Raw genomic sequence first — 14,967 nt, forward strand, 5'->3', positions numbered from 1 at the left:
GCGTCGAGAGCGTGGGTCGGTGCCGCTGTGGCCCTGGTGGGGCTGGGGCTGCTGGTTGGCTCCAGGCGTGGGGGTGCGCGGGGCTGAGGCCGGGGCCCACCCGGCTTTCCGGGATGTCGGTGGCCTTCGTACCGGACTGGCTGAAAGGCAAGGCGGAAGTCAATCAGGAGACGATCCAGCGGGTGAGCGCTAAGCGCGGGCAGAGAGACGTTCCTTAGTTGAGGTCCCGAGGGAAGCTTCCTGGAGGGAGCAGCATCTCAGCTCAGGCCTGTGGCGTGCGTAGGGGGTCGACTTGCAGGGGTGTGGAGTGAGATGGGAACGGAGTCGGCAAAGGCACTGGGGCGGGACAGCTCGGCATGGGAGACAGCGGGGGTCGGGGTGGGAGGGGTGCGGGGAGTGTTCCCGGCTGTCCCGATGACACGCTGACTGACCCCCTTCTCTGGCCTTTCAGCTCTTGGAGGAGAATGACCAACTCATCCGCTGTATCGTGGAGTATCAGAACAAAGGCCGGGCGAATGAGTGTGTCCAGTAAGTACCCTCCCCACCTCTGACTTTTGAGTGTAGGCTGGAACCATGATACAGCAACTGCTCTGAACTGGGAGTCTTGGGTGATGGATTGCCCATGAAGCTCTCAGGGAAGTTGCTTACCTGCCCAAGGCCACACAGCACATTGTGAAGTCTAGATTCAGACGTGGCACCATCTTCAAAACTTGAGTTATGCTCATTGCAAATCTCAGGTAGACATGTCAGCTGATGGCAACAGGGATGGGAAGGGAGGGAGCACATGGAAAACTAGTCTCAAGAGATGTAAGCTGTGGCCCCTTTCTCCTCATAGATCTCCAGCTTATCTCCAGCTTTTCGGGGCTGGGGGTGGAGGTTGTGTGTCAGATCATTTGACTGCTGAGTTCCCTTTCATTTATTTATTTATTTTAAGTAGACTTCACGACTAGCATAGAGCCCAGGGAGTGTCTTGAACTCACCACCCTGAGATTAAGACCTGAGCTAAGATGAAGAGTCAGAGGCTTCACCAACTAAGCGCCCCATCCCCTTCATTTTCTAACTTGGAGTCAGCCTGTAATGCACACAAAGACCAATAAAAGACTTCCAAGTTAATTAACCCAAAGGCAAATTCTGCACAGTAATTGAATGTGGTCTCTAGCTATATACCAAAATGAGAGACAATAGTCTCTTTTCTAAATGTAGTCCAGGATTATGCTCCATTTATTATAGAAAAATACATTTTTCATTCCTACTGAAGATCTCTTTAAGAAAACCATACTTTCCCCATCCCCTTAAAAAAAAAAATCACCTATAGTCCCTTACTGAACAACTCAATGAAATAGTTGAGATATCCATCTTTGGGTGAGTCTTTACATTTGGTTCTGGCATCTGGTAATTTGCTTTTTTGCAGTTTATAGTAAACTCTCATTTTTCTATACAGAAAATAGTTGCAAAGACATTCTCAACCTATGGGTAAGAAAGTTATCAAGATTTCACATTTATAGGCCATGCTTCCTGGCTCCCTTAGTCTGATTTGTCTTCCTGGATAGAGAATTATACTCCTTGATTGATAATCACTACAATAGTAAGCTCATATTAATACCATAAAAGTGCCTTGTCCCTTCATTAAGTTTGTTCCACAAATATTTCACAAGTACTACTGACTACCAGAAACTGTTGCAGCTATTGGGGAATAGGTACCAAAACCAGCTCTGCTTTTTACCAAATCAGGTACCAGCTCTGCCCTTATGGAGTTTACATTCTACACTCAAGAATCTAGAGAGAGGAAATCATATAATTAGGTACATACTAATAAGTGCTTTTTTTTTTTTTTTAATTTTTTTTTTATTTATTTATGATAGTCACAGAGAGAGAGAGAGGCAGAGACACAGGCGGAGGGAGAAGCAGGCTCCATGCACCGGGAGCCCGATATGGGATTCGATCCCGGGTCTCCAGGATCGCGCCCTGGGCCAAAGGCAGGCGCCAAACCGCTGCGCCACCCAGGGATCCCCCTAATAAGTGCTTTGAGTAAGAATAAAGCAGTGTTAGTGGCGGGAAGGGGTGTTGTTTTATATAGGGTATCTGATGGAACATCTGAGTAGAACCAGAGGTGAGGGAGCCAGCCATATGGATGTATATATAAGGCAGAGACAGAATCAGGTGGAAAAGCCCCATAGACTGGAGCACACTGTTGTCTTCAAATCAGAGCAAAGAGGATACAGCAGCCAGAACTCAATGAGCGAAGGGAAAATGGTAGGAGCTGAGGTCAGAGAGATAATTAGAGGCCCCAACCATGTAGAGCCTTGTAGGCCATCAGAAAAGTTGGAAGGGCTAAGCTTTAGTCAGAATGAGAGGGGACCATTTGGAGGGTTTTAGTCAGAGGTGTGGCAAGTCTTGACTTAACCTGTACAATAATCACTTATGTTGCCATGTGGGGAATAGACTCGTCCAATACAATAGTCTAAGCAAGGATAGTGGCTTGGCCCAGAGAGCTGTGAAAGTGATAAGTGAGAACAGGTAAGATTCTGGATATATTTGCATTGGTTAAACAAGGAGGTTGGTCATACTGAATCATCCAATCAATAGATGTGCCATTCTAGTATAGTGGGTAAATTCCTTTCCAGTATTTTGTTCATGTTCAGCAAGACAAAGCCTCTAATTTTTGCCTCTTTTTCACCTATAGGTACCAACATGTGTTACATAGAAATCTCATTTATTTGGCTACCATCGCAGATGCCAACCCAACCAGTGCTTCAAAAGCAATGGAATAATCTTTCAGTTGGCTGTCATGAGGAGTAACTGAGTGTAATCCATGTCCTATGAAGTAAAGACAGGCTCTTTACCAACTCAACTGCTTAAAATATGAATGAACCCTCTACGGCTCTTTTAAAAAATGTGACAATGTGAAGAAAGCTACTAGATTAACTGTATTCTCAGTGTAAATATTTACTTTAATAATTAAGCAGATTTAGTGGACTCCAGATGTCCTCTTTTCTGATAGGCATGTTGGGATAACAAAGATATCATGGGCATCATCTTCAATTCTACCTTTTCAGCTTCAACCTGAAGAGGAAACTGAGCACGTGATAGGCAATTAACAGGAATTGGGGAGACTCCTGAGGCCCTGCCAAATGGGCATGTAACTGTGTGCTCCCTTCTACCAGTTTGTAGTCATGGACCTGATCATCCTTTTCAGGTTGCTTTGAAATAAAACTTGCCTTTCCATGCAACACTCATATTGAGGTATAGAGATTTTCATGTAAGTGTTCCATTTGGTCTTCTAGAAAAACTATAAGAACTTAAAAATATATGTAACAACACTACCATTGCTACCAAAATCAATGGTCATTCTTCATTATTATTTAATATAATCTAATAATAAACTTTTAAAATACTTTTTAAAACACATTTTTCCTCCTATCTTTTGAAGGTTCTTGGCTGGGGCTCTATACCAAATGACAGATTAACAAAAGAAAAACATAAAAATTAAGTTTTATGTGACATGGGAGCCCTTCACAAGGAAATGAAGACCCAAAGATAGTTAAACCTGAGTATTTTTATATGAGATTTGGTAAAAAGTGGAAAGCTATGGAAAACTGAGAGGACCGAAGGATATTAGCTATGTGTAGTAAACTGGGGGAACTTAGCATGGCCTTTTCATTCAAATTCTCAGTGTCCCTCCATTTTAAGAGATAAGGATGCGCCTTTCTTCTGGGTATAGGGAGGGCACCCCTCACATGAGGGTCTCATCACCTGGTTCATGGGAGGTCAGAGAGTCCTTCCAATATCTGCCATTTTTCAGATTCTTCAGCTCAAAATATTCAATAAGCCAAGGTGCCACGTTTTGGAGTATTATGTCCTGAGCCCCATCAGTTATCATGGAATGTCTTTTTGTTGATTTAACTCAGGATCCAAACGAGATTCATACACTGCATTGTGCTGATGTCCGTTAAGTCTCTGTAAAAATAATTAGCAGTTCCCCTTCTTGTCTTCTTTGCTATTGGTGCAAAAACTAGGTCATTTGCCCTAAAATTTCTCATATTCTGGATTTGCCTAGTTGTATCCCTATGGTGTCATTAAATATGTCCCACTATTGCCCACTTTTCCTATAAACTGGTAGATCTAAAGGCTCATTCAGACTGAGATTCTAATATTTTTGGCAAGTATACATCATAGGAGGTAAGAGGTACTTGCTTTTGCATCACATCAAGAATGAGTTGACTTATTAATCAGGTGCTCAATAGCCTTTCACTTAAATTATGGTCTACCAAGTTTTGATCTATTACTTCATCAGGGATTTATACTGATGGTTTCCTATCTTATCATCCCTCTGCCTTTATTATCTTTATTCAGTAAAGAACTTTCCCTCTTTGAGACTTATCTGTAAAATGAAGCAGGGAGATTTTCTTAAGTAAACACAAAATTAGAACCTCTGGTGCCTGGCTTATTTAGTAGGAATCAAGGGTTACAACCCAGAGAGACTAATGTGCCAATAGTGAAGAGAGATCTCATTTTGAATCATAGCTCAACTGCAACCTCTGAGAGCTCTTGTTTCCTCACCTATATAATGAGGATAATGAATGTAGTATTTGCCTCCTAAGGTTGTTAGATTGAGATACTGTGGTTGAGAGCTGGGCATGTAGTAAACACAATGTATTAATGTGTGCTCTGATGTGTTATCTGAGGGCTCTGGCCCTTTCTGGCCCTTCTCAAGTCTGGGAAGAAGCCTGTTCTTTGCTCCCTCACCTATTCTTCCATCCTTAGGGTTCTAACCCATTAACAGACTCTTCCTTCTGCCTCTGTTCATGGGGTTGGTACCCATACTCTATGCCAAGTGGGCTCTTGGGCCTGACCTGGTGAGCAGATATGGTGGGCACTATGCAATGTTTTTAGTTTTGAATTAGTTACTAATATTTAGAGAGGATTTTCCATTAAAGCCTGGATTTCTAGCCATGCTGGCCCTGTAGGTCCACATGGCAACCATCAGCTGGAGTTGGATGGCAGCTGTCTCTCTTTACTAGGCAGCTTGGCTTGTCTACAAATGGCTTGGCTCTAGCTGGAATGAGAGCACCAGCTGATGTTTCAATTTGTGTCTCGCCTAAAACAGCCTGAGACAAGGCCTTGGGCACAGATAGTTTATTTGGGAGATGATCTCAGGAAGCAGGAATAAGGCTGTGAGAAGAGTGAGTCAGAGAATGAGGAAAAGCCACTAAATGGGTGTGTTGCCAAGGCCATTGCTGTAGGCAATAAGAGCTCAATTGGTGGTTGGGGGATGATCTCAAAAGCATACAAATGTCCCAGAAGTGTCCACCTGAGTTGGAGTTGCTTACAGGGGACTGGACTAATAAGCAGCCTTTGCAGCCAAGTTGGCCCTAGATGTCAGAGGAAGAAGAAAGTAAAAAGTGGCATGGCAGCGCCTGAGGTGGGCTTCTATCAGCACAAGGCTGAGTCTGATCTCGCAGGAACTGTTGACTACCAGCAAGGTAGGCAAGGGTCTGTGATGGAGCATCAGAGGTTCCAGTGTGTGGGCTCTGAGTAAGCCAGCATGGCCTAGAGCAGTTAAGTGTAGCTTCCTGTGTAGAAGGGATAATAGCCTTGAAGACAAAATCCAGTTCTCTCTCAGATGGAAGGAGCTTATGACCTGCTGTGTTCCTCTCCCTTTGTCTCTTGGAAGGTATTTCAATCCGCACCCAGAGGACTGAAGCAGGGCAAATCACAGCCTCTGGAAACAGCTGAGGCTACTTAAGCTACAGTTTACCCTATCTCCAGAGGGCCCCCTTCTGGGGAGATACACTGGAGAAGCTGGGACAGGCCAGTTAGTTGTCATTGTATGTGCCCACACCCACCCACCTCTACCTGTCTGCTTCAGAGACAGCCTGAAGCACAAGTATCTGCCATCCCTCTTAATGGGCCCAGAAATCAATATAGTTGTGAAACGTGATTTAAAAAGGTGAAGACCAAACCTGACCAATGTATTCACCATTCTCCTCAGAGGACCTCCTGCTTCAAGATTAAGTCTCTACTCAGCCTGTCTACCCTTTTCCAGCTCTCAGGGTCAAGCTGATCTTCCCAACAGCCTACAGAGGGCCTGAGCCTTTCTCTGGGGTTCCCAAGCCTGCCTCCCAGGATTTGCAGCTGTGGTGACTTCTGTCATTATCACATTCTCCTGGGTTGAGGATATGGCAGCTAAAACAAAGAAAGCAGATAATTTGAGGTTAGGTTTCTTTCCTTTTTTGTTTTTTTTAAGATTATTTATTTATTCATGAGAGACACAGCGAGAGAGGCAGAGACATAGGCAGAGGGAGAAGCAGGATCCCTGCAGGGAGCTCGATATGGGATTCTTATCCCAGAACCCTGGGATCATGACCTGAGCCAAAGGCAGACATTTAACCACCGAACCACCCAGGTTTCCCTTGAGGTTAGGTTTATTCCACAAATTGTGAAGCTATATTTCCACTGCCTCATGAGGCTTTTTGACATCCCAGTCTGACTTTTGGGGACCCCAAGTAACAATATGGCTAGGGAGGAAAGGATGTTCAATGCTATCTCCTATGCTCTTAAACCTCTGTAATCAACTTCAATTCCTAAAGGTGATGATTCCTAGAATCATCCAGTCTATTTCTTAAGTTGGGTACATAGTATCTTCATTTTGTTGGTACTCTACCTCACACATAATAAGGTTTTGATTCCATTTTTTAATAAAGGCAAATTTAAGAAGTTAATTAATCTATTACCTCTTTTCCCAGTGAAAACCCTACAGATATTCCTCTGGAATCTAGGTGTTCTGTTCAGTCACTGGGACCTTTCTTTCCTTCCTAAATCTTTTTAATAAGAGTCTAGGGTCCAAAGGGAGGTTTTTTCATTTCTGCTTGTGATAAACTCATTCATTCAAAAAATATTTTCTGAATCACTAGTATGAGCTGAAGGTCCTGCAGTGAGGAAGCCAGACAATGTCATTGCTCTCACGGAAACTTCATTCTCATGTAAAGAAGACAACACAGTATAAATATCCTGTATTTATGGGGGAGACAGGCAATAAAATATAAACAATCAAGGAAAGCTTCACATGGCAATAAGTGCTGTGCAGAGAATTACATCAGGGTCATGTGCTGGAGAGTGTCTGGGTGGCTACTTTAAATTATGGAATCAGGAATGACCCTAGAAAGTAACACTGCAGCTGAGATATGAATAACAAAACCTGACACATGACCATCAAGGGACCAAGCAGTACAGACAGAAGCAAGAGCTATGCAAAGACCTTTCATTCCAATTGGTTATTTTTTCCTCTCTTTCTCTTGAGTCCATTTATAGAGCAGTGTTCACCTATGTGGTCATCAACTCAATTATAACATGAGTTCTCCAGGCCTTATGCTGGGCTCGTGAAGAAAATAGAGAAGAAAGAGCACAGGGCCCTGCTTTCAGGGAGCTCCTAATAAGCCTGACAAGACAAAAGAGACCCACACCAGGCATGGACCAGGGCACTATGCAAGACCAAGGATGCTGAGAAATTGTCCAGATATTGAAGCTGCAGGGAATCCAAGTGAAATTACCAAGTGCTTCTTATATAGCATAGAAAAAGTCTAGGCTTTTCAATTCCTGAACACTCTTTTGTCTGCAAACAAAAAATTGCCAGTGGCAGCAGAAGCTTTCAGCATCCCACACTCATTCCTCGAACTTTAATTGTACTGCAGCTGAGTCCCAACAGTCCGTATCTCTGTCCTGAAGACTTTTTTCTAAAACTGGAAGTCTGCCTTGCCCAGGCATAGCAGACCAGAAGAACCTGGGGATTACCATGCTGGGAACAGCCCTCAACTGACTCTCAGTAGAGGAGTATTATGATTATTATGAGTATACTCATAAGTATATACTTATGAGTATTAGATGAGCTGGGAGTATTAACGTCCCAGCTCCCTCACCCCTCCATAGGGACAATTCCAAGATGTTTCTTCTGTACTGGTTGCCAGAGCTCCCCATCAGGGTTAAGCTCTAATCACCACCATGGTAGATGGCTTAATAGCACACACCTTATTGGCTATCTTCCCAGTTCACTTCTTCACTCTCTAGATGGAATTTCCTAGGGCCACTTTTCAAATAAGCAGGTTGCATTCAACCAATGTCTGAGAATCCTCTTCTAAGGGAAACAACCAAGATACTGGTTGTTTAATGCTTTACCTTTGGTGGATAGACCCAGATGGATTGGCTGAGCAAATATAGCTTCCATTAGTACCAGAGCAGATGAAAAATTTTTACCACAACCTATTTACTTGCAAAAACTAGTGTCTAGAAAAAACCAAGGACTCAGCAGAATTTAAAGTTTGAAATCAGAGAACAAGTTGATCAGAAAGTAAGGAAACTGTCTAACAGGAAGTGCTTGTCATAGTGTTTTTCATATGAATTTGGTGGGATCCAAGTTCCCTGCTTTAATGCAAGTTAGTGGCTAAAAAAAAGCCACTTGCCTAAAAGCCCAAAAGATGGATGTAGTATCAACAATTAAGGTGACTTCTTAGTTGGTACCCATTGCTTCAGTGGCCATCTCTGTGCTGCCATACCCCCATGCTTCTCCTGATTACTGGCCCCACCCCAAGCTGATCAATCACAGGAATTGCCCACTATTGTGGCCATCAAGACTGACTGGCATATTAACGTCATCAAGTCAATCAAATGTCTCGCTGGGATTTTTCTTACTAGTGCTGGCAGATAAAGTGCTATCCCCTCAGACTTCCAGGCTATAAAGATATATGTTTGGAGCTGCTATGGCCATGTCCTCTGACCCTCATAGAGAAAAGAAAGCCCATCTGCTCTTGACTAATCTTATGAGAATGTTATTCTATCAAACTACACATTTTTATGTAAAATGAAATAGTCTACTCCCTTGTTTTCCACAAAAAAAGAAATCTAGGATTTAAAAAAAATGTGTTTTCAAATTTTCAATATAGATTTTTGTTATCAAATTCTGGTATATTTGTTGCTGTGTTGTAGGTCTAAGATTACCTCCAGTTTTGATGATTAGCTAGGAGGACTCAAAGGACTCAGCATATAGCTATGATTTATTACAGCTAAAGACCACAAAATCGGCAAAGGAAAAAGGCATATGGGGTGAAGCCCAGAGGAAACCAGGTTCTAGCTTCCCCCTCCCAATTCATTCCTCCAGGGATGAATCATAACAACACGTGAGAAAATGTCTACCAGGGAAGTTCATTAAAGACTCAGTGCTCAGTTTTTACTGGGAGATGGTCACATATGTATGCATCCTCTGCCTAGTACATACCAAATTTCCAGATTTCCAGAAGGAAAGCAGGTGCTCAGCATAAACCATATTGTTTGCTCAAACAGTTTAGGCAGAATGAAGCACTAATCGTTTAACTGAAGTTTTCTTTAAATGTTGGAAATTGATTACAGTACAGGTTCCCAGATCCACCCACAGGCCAACTTTTAAGCAAGTCCTTCTAAAGATGGCAGTCTTGGACTTACTCTTTTCTGTACAATTTTCTTTTCTTTTTTTTTTTTTAATTTTTATTTATTTATGATAGTCACACAGAGAGAGAGAGAGAGAGAGGCAGAGACACAGGGAGAGGGAGAAGAAGGCTCCATGCACCAGGAGCCCGACGTGGGATTCGATCCCAGGTCTCCAGGATCGCGCCCTGGGCCAAAGGCAGGCGCCAAACCGCTGCGCCACCCAGGGATCCCTCTGTACAATTTTCTATTGAAGATATAGGATATCTTTTTATTTAAAAATTGGTGTAAGCAGGGGCACCTGGGTGGCTCAGTTGGTTAAGCATCTCAGGGTCCTGGGATCCAGCCCCACATCCTTCCTGCTTGTGCTCTGTAAAATAAATAAATTGGATTTCTTTTCTCTCCTTTTGTTCATCTTTTTGTCCTTTCCCTAAGTTATAAAAATGTAAAAGTTAACTTGGTAGGGATCCCTGCTTGAGGCCAACCTGTGTATTACAGAGGATATACTAAAGGAGCTGAGAGGCAATAGATAGATAACCAATACACCATACATTGGGATAATCATGTGCCTTTTCTTTAATCTGTTAATATGGTGAATTATAGGAATAGATTCTCTGATGCTGAATCATCTTTGCATTCTGAGTTAAAGCCAACTAGGTCATGAACATCTGGGGGTTTAATGCATTTGGGGTTTAAATACTAGGAAAAGTCCATTTCCTAGTGTTTTATTTGGACTTTTAAATCCATGTTTATAATGAGATTGGTCTATAACTTCCTTTAAAAAAAAAAAGATTTAATTTACTTATTTGACAGAGAGAGGGAGAGAGCACAAGCAGGGGGAGCAGCAGAAATAGACTGAGAAATAGGCTCCCCATTGAGCAGGGGCCAGATGTGGGCCTGATCCCAGGACACTTGGATCATGACCTGAGCCAAAGGCAGATGCGTAACTGACTGACCCACCCAGGTGCCCCAGGTACATAACTTTCTTGCCCTCTTTGTTTGGTATTGGCATCACAAGATAAGTTAGGTAGCTGTCTTTTTTCCATTCTCTAAAATATTTTGATTGAGAAAAGATTATTGATCCTTAAGGGTCTGGTAAAATGTACCTATGAGACAATGTGGAACTTGTGTTTTTGGAAAGGAAGACTATATTTGTTCTTACTGGTATTATTATGAGTAATTTCAAAGAAATATAGAAGCGGAGAATATAGCTCAAAAATCCCCATATACCTCTCACTTAGATGCAATAATGAAGATTTTTGCCACATTTGTTTCACTCATTATACCTCAAAAACTAAGAACATTTTCTTGCATAACCACAATTTCATTATCTTTATCTTCATTATTCATTATTAGGTGTCTATCAAAATTAAGTGTAGTTCCTTGATTTCACCTAATATCTAGACTATTATCAAATTTCCCATTTAGTTATGTCAAAATGTCCTTCACAGAGTCTTGGTGTCCATTGAAAGATGAATAGATAAAGATGTGGTCTATATATACAATGGAATATTACTCAATCATTAGAAATGACAAATACCCACCATTTGCTTCAACATGGATGGAACTGGAAGGTATTACGCTGAATGAAGTAAGTCAATCCGAGAAGGACAAACATTATATGGTCTCATTTCATTTGGGGAATATGAAAAATAGTGAAAGGGAATAAAGGGGAAAGCAGAGAAAATGAATGGGAAATATCAGTGAGGGTGACAGAACATGAGAGACTCCTAACTCTGGGAAATGAACAAGGGGTGGTGGAAAGGAAGTTTGGGTGGGGGGTTGGGGTGACTGGGTGATGGGCACTGAGGGGGCACTTGACAGGATGAGCACTGGATGTTATGCTATATGTTGGCAAATTGAACTCCAATAATAAAAAAAAAAGTCCTTCACAGTTGTTTGGAAAATTAGGGATTACTAATTCAACTTCTTCAATGCTTGTTAGTTTATTCAGGCCTTCTATTTCTTTGAATCAATTTTGGTAATTTCTATTTTCTAGAAAATTATGTTTCATCTAAATTTCCCCACTAGTACTCCTGATTAGTTTTGCCAGAGTCCTATCCATTGAAGTGCCAACTGCTGGTGTAATCCTGTTGTAATAAGCTTAACACCCAGAATCATTACCTGAAAATTCCTACTACTGAGTCTTCTCCAAATTAAGCCTGAGTTTGTAAACTCCTTGGATATTAATTTTCTACTACTCTTGCTGATGAGGGAAGAGGTATCAGTCCGTTTGGTGGATGCTAGCCCTAGGTCTTATCCTGGTAGTTTCTTCACCTTAACCAAGTAGCATACCTTATCCTCAAATCTGAAATATAATTTCAACTCACAGGACGGAATAAAATAATTTTCAGCAAAGAGAGAACTTAGAACATATTTCATCCTGCTTATTTTACAGATGAAGAAACTGAACTCCAGGATCAGAGTGATTTGCCCCAGATCATATGCAGGAAAGACACTTTAGTGAGTGGAGTGTCAAGAGAAGAATGAATTCCAGGAGATTCAAAGTATTTTAAATACTCCTCAAATTAAGCATTTCATTCCAGGGCCCTAAAGCCAACCTTACACTGAAGCCAGCTACCCCAAAGCACAGTAATGACCAATTGCTCCCCTTCTTTCCTAAGTCTTTGTATGGAAGTTAGCTTTACCAACTAATTTCATCTCTGAATAGGCATGTACTGTTTTGCTTTTTCCAAACCTATTAAATGGTTAGCTGTAACACTGTAAGCAAAATCAGACCCAGGATCACTGGCTCTCAATTCAGCCTAGGTTACAAATATGAAACCCAGGAGACTTGCTCTACTAGGGATACTGTACTTTTAGAGAGGGAGATCTGGCAACCTCTGACAGGTATAGCACTTCCATGATGGTGCAGGTCTGTGCACTTTACAAGGTGGCACAGGTGCAAAAACAGATGAGAAACTACCTAAGTGACTCTAATTTTTAAATTTACTATAAAGCTATAGTAACCAAAACTGTGTGCCACTTCACACTCATTAGGATGGCAATTAAAAAAAAAAAAAAACCCACAACATAACAAGCATTGGTGACGATGCTGAGAAATTGAAACCTTGTGCAATGCTGATGGGAATGTAAAATAGGGCAGTCACCATGAAAACCAGAATGGCAGTTCCTCATAAAAACAGAATTAGCTGGGGGCACCTGGGTGGCTTAGTCGGTTAAGCATCTGTCTTTGGCTCAGGTCATGATCCCAGAGTTCTGGGACCCAGCTGAGGTTGGGTTCCCTGCTGAGCTTGGAGCCTGCTTGTCTCTCTTCCTCTGTCCTTTCCCCTGTTCACTCTCTCTCTCAAATAAATAAAACCTTTAAAAAAAAAAGAAATTTAAAACAATTAGCTTATGACCTACCAATTCCACTTCTGGATATGTGCCCAAAGGAACTGAAAGCAGGATCTCAAAGAGAAATTTGTACACTCATCCACACAGCAGTATTCTTCACAATAGCTAAAGATGGAAGGAACCCAAGTGTCCGTCCATCTGCTGATGAATGGATAAAGAAATTATGGTATATTCATACAATGGAGTACTATTTAGCCTTTAAAAAAAGGAAATCCTGCAATATGTGAGAACATTGATGAAAGGAGAACATTATGCTAAGTGAAACAAGTCAGTCACAAGACACAAATTGTACGATTCCATTTAATGCGTGGTAACTAAAATAGTCAAACTTATAGAAGCAATGTATAAAATGATAATTGCCAAAGGATGGGAAGGGAGGGAAAGTAGTTATCAATGGTCATAAAATTTCACCTGTGCAAGATGGATGAATACTAGAAATCCGCTGTACAACATTGTGTCTACTTTTTTTTCAACATTGTGTCTATTGATTAACATACCATATCTTACACTTGAAATCTGTTAAGGTTGGGGGTGGTGGTGGTGCCTGGGTGGCTCATTTGCGCTGAGCATTCAACTCTTGATTTTGGCTCAGGTCATGATTTTGGAGTTGTGAGATCCAGCCCTGTGCCAGGCTCCCCATTTAGCTAGCAGTCTGCTTGTCCCTCTTCCTCTGCTCCTCCCTCCACTTGGTCACGCTAGCTCTCAAATAAATAAATAAATAAATAAATAAAATCTTAGAAAAAAAAACCTGTCAAGAGAGTAGATCTCATGTTAAGTGTTCTTACCCCAATAAACTAAAAACGGGGGGGGCGGGGAGGGGCGCCTGGGTGGTTTAGGTAGTTAAGTCTCTGCCTTCTGCTCAGGTCATGATCCCAGGAACCTGGGAATCCAGCAGCAGCAGGCTCCTGCTCACTGGAGAGCCTCCTTTTCACTCTCCCCCTTGCCACTCCCCCTGCTCAAGCTTGCTTTGTCTCTCACACTCTCTCAAATAAAATCTTTAAAAAAAAAAATGTAGAGTAGTTGCCTGAGGCTGGGTGCAGAGAATGCAGAGTTACTGGTTTATGGATACAGTTTCAGTTTTCCAAGATGAAAAATGTGGAGATAAAAAAAAAATGTGGAGAGATGTTGGTGATTGCGCGACAATGAGAATGTACTTAATGCCTCTGAACTGTACACTCAGAGTTAAATGATAATTCTGTGCAGTGTGTATTTTACAGTTTTAATAAAATAACTTAACAATGGGCCCTGGCATAAAGATACACCGAACAGTCAACAAAATAAAGTCCAGAAGCAGATCCACACATAAGTCATCACAAAGCCAAGGTAATTCAACTGACAAGAGGCAGTTTTTTCCAACAAATGGTGGTGGAACTACTCTATGCTTCCATGGGGAGGAGGGGGTAAGAACTTCAACTTGAACCCGACACAACGAAAAATTCCAATAGATCTTAGACTTACATGTAAACATTCTAGAAGAAAATACGGGAGAAAGTCTTCAAGCGGTTTCCTAGCACAGAAAAAGCACAAACCACGCGTGAAAACTAAGTAACTTCACTGAAATTGAAAACTGCTTTGCACAAAAATCAGTGATGCTTTGCACCATCATCAAAACAATGAAAACGACCCAGCTCAGGAGAAAACATTCGGAATTACATAGAGCAAAAGATTTGCATTTAGAGCATACATATGTCACCTGTTTGACAATACATCTGTACTCGGAACTCCCGCATCCAATAATAAGACGAACACGAATAAAACGTGGGCAAAGGTCTTGGGCGGACTCTTCACAAAAGATGAATGGCCATGGACAAAGACTATGCCAGCGACGTGGGCGCCAGAGGGGGAACGAACGCACACCTACGCCCTTTGAAATGCGACAGCCTAACAAGAGGAGAGTATCATCTACTTCTTGCAAAAAGGAAAACAGGCCAAAAGATCCGTCGCTCCAGGGCCACTTCCCTCGCAGATCGCGAGCAGGTGTACACAACACGGAAGCATCGCGATACGGGAAAGTACGCGGACACTCGGATCCGGAGGGAAGGCGAGAGGAAACAGAGCGCAGGCGCGGCCAGGACTCCCAGATTGGACGACTGACTCTAACGGGGCGGGAGGGGGCGGGGCAAAAAAAGACGAGTTCAGGTATAGGAGAGTCGGGCT

At 42.2% G+C, this 14,967-nt stretch overlaps 1 protein-coding gene across 1 annotated transcript; it reads left to right on the forward strand.

The window, feature by feature from the left end:
* SS18L2 (SS18 like 2) lies at positions 1-3,408 on the forward strand. Its single transcript, XM_026000935.2, has 3 exons — positions 1-182; positions 452-528; positions 2,684-3,408. Exons 1-3 carry the CDS (start codon positions 114-116, stop codon positions 2,769-2,771), a joined length of 234 nt encoding a protein of 77 aa, XP_025856720.1. The 5' UTR covers positions 1-113; the 3' UTR covers positions 2,772-3,408.
* The last annotated feature ends 11,559 nt before the right edge of the window (positions 3,409-14,967 follow it).

The sequence above is a fragment of the Vulpes vulpes genome, chromosome 11 (genome assembly GCF_048418805.1).
Source record: "Vulpes vulpes isolate BD-2025 chromosome 11, VulVul3, whole genome shotgun sequence".
Lineage (NCBI taxonomy): Eukaryota > Metazoa > Chordata > Mammalia > Carnivora > Canidae > Vulpes > Vulpes vulpes.

What these genes read in the sequence shown, in the direction of transcription:
- SS18L2 (XM_026000935.2), top strand. Translation starts at nt 114, where the DNA reads ATGTCGGTGGCCTTCGTACCGGACTGGCTGAAAGGCAAGGCGGAAGTC. An exon ending in ATCAGGAGACGATCCAGCGG is followed by an intron (nt 183 to 451) that starts GTGAGCGCTAAG and finishes CTGGCCTTTCAG; the next exon opens with CTCTTGGAGGAGAATGACCA. An exon ending in CGGGCGAATGAGTGTGTCCA is followed by an intron (nt 529 to 2,683) that starts GTAAGTACCCTC and finishes TTTCACCTATAG; the next exon opens with GTACCAACATGTGTTACATA.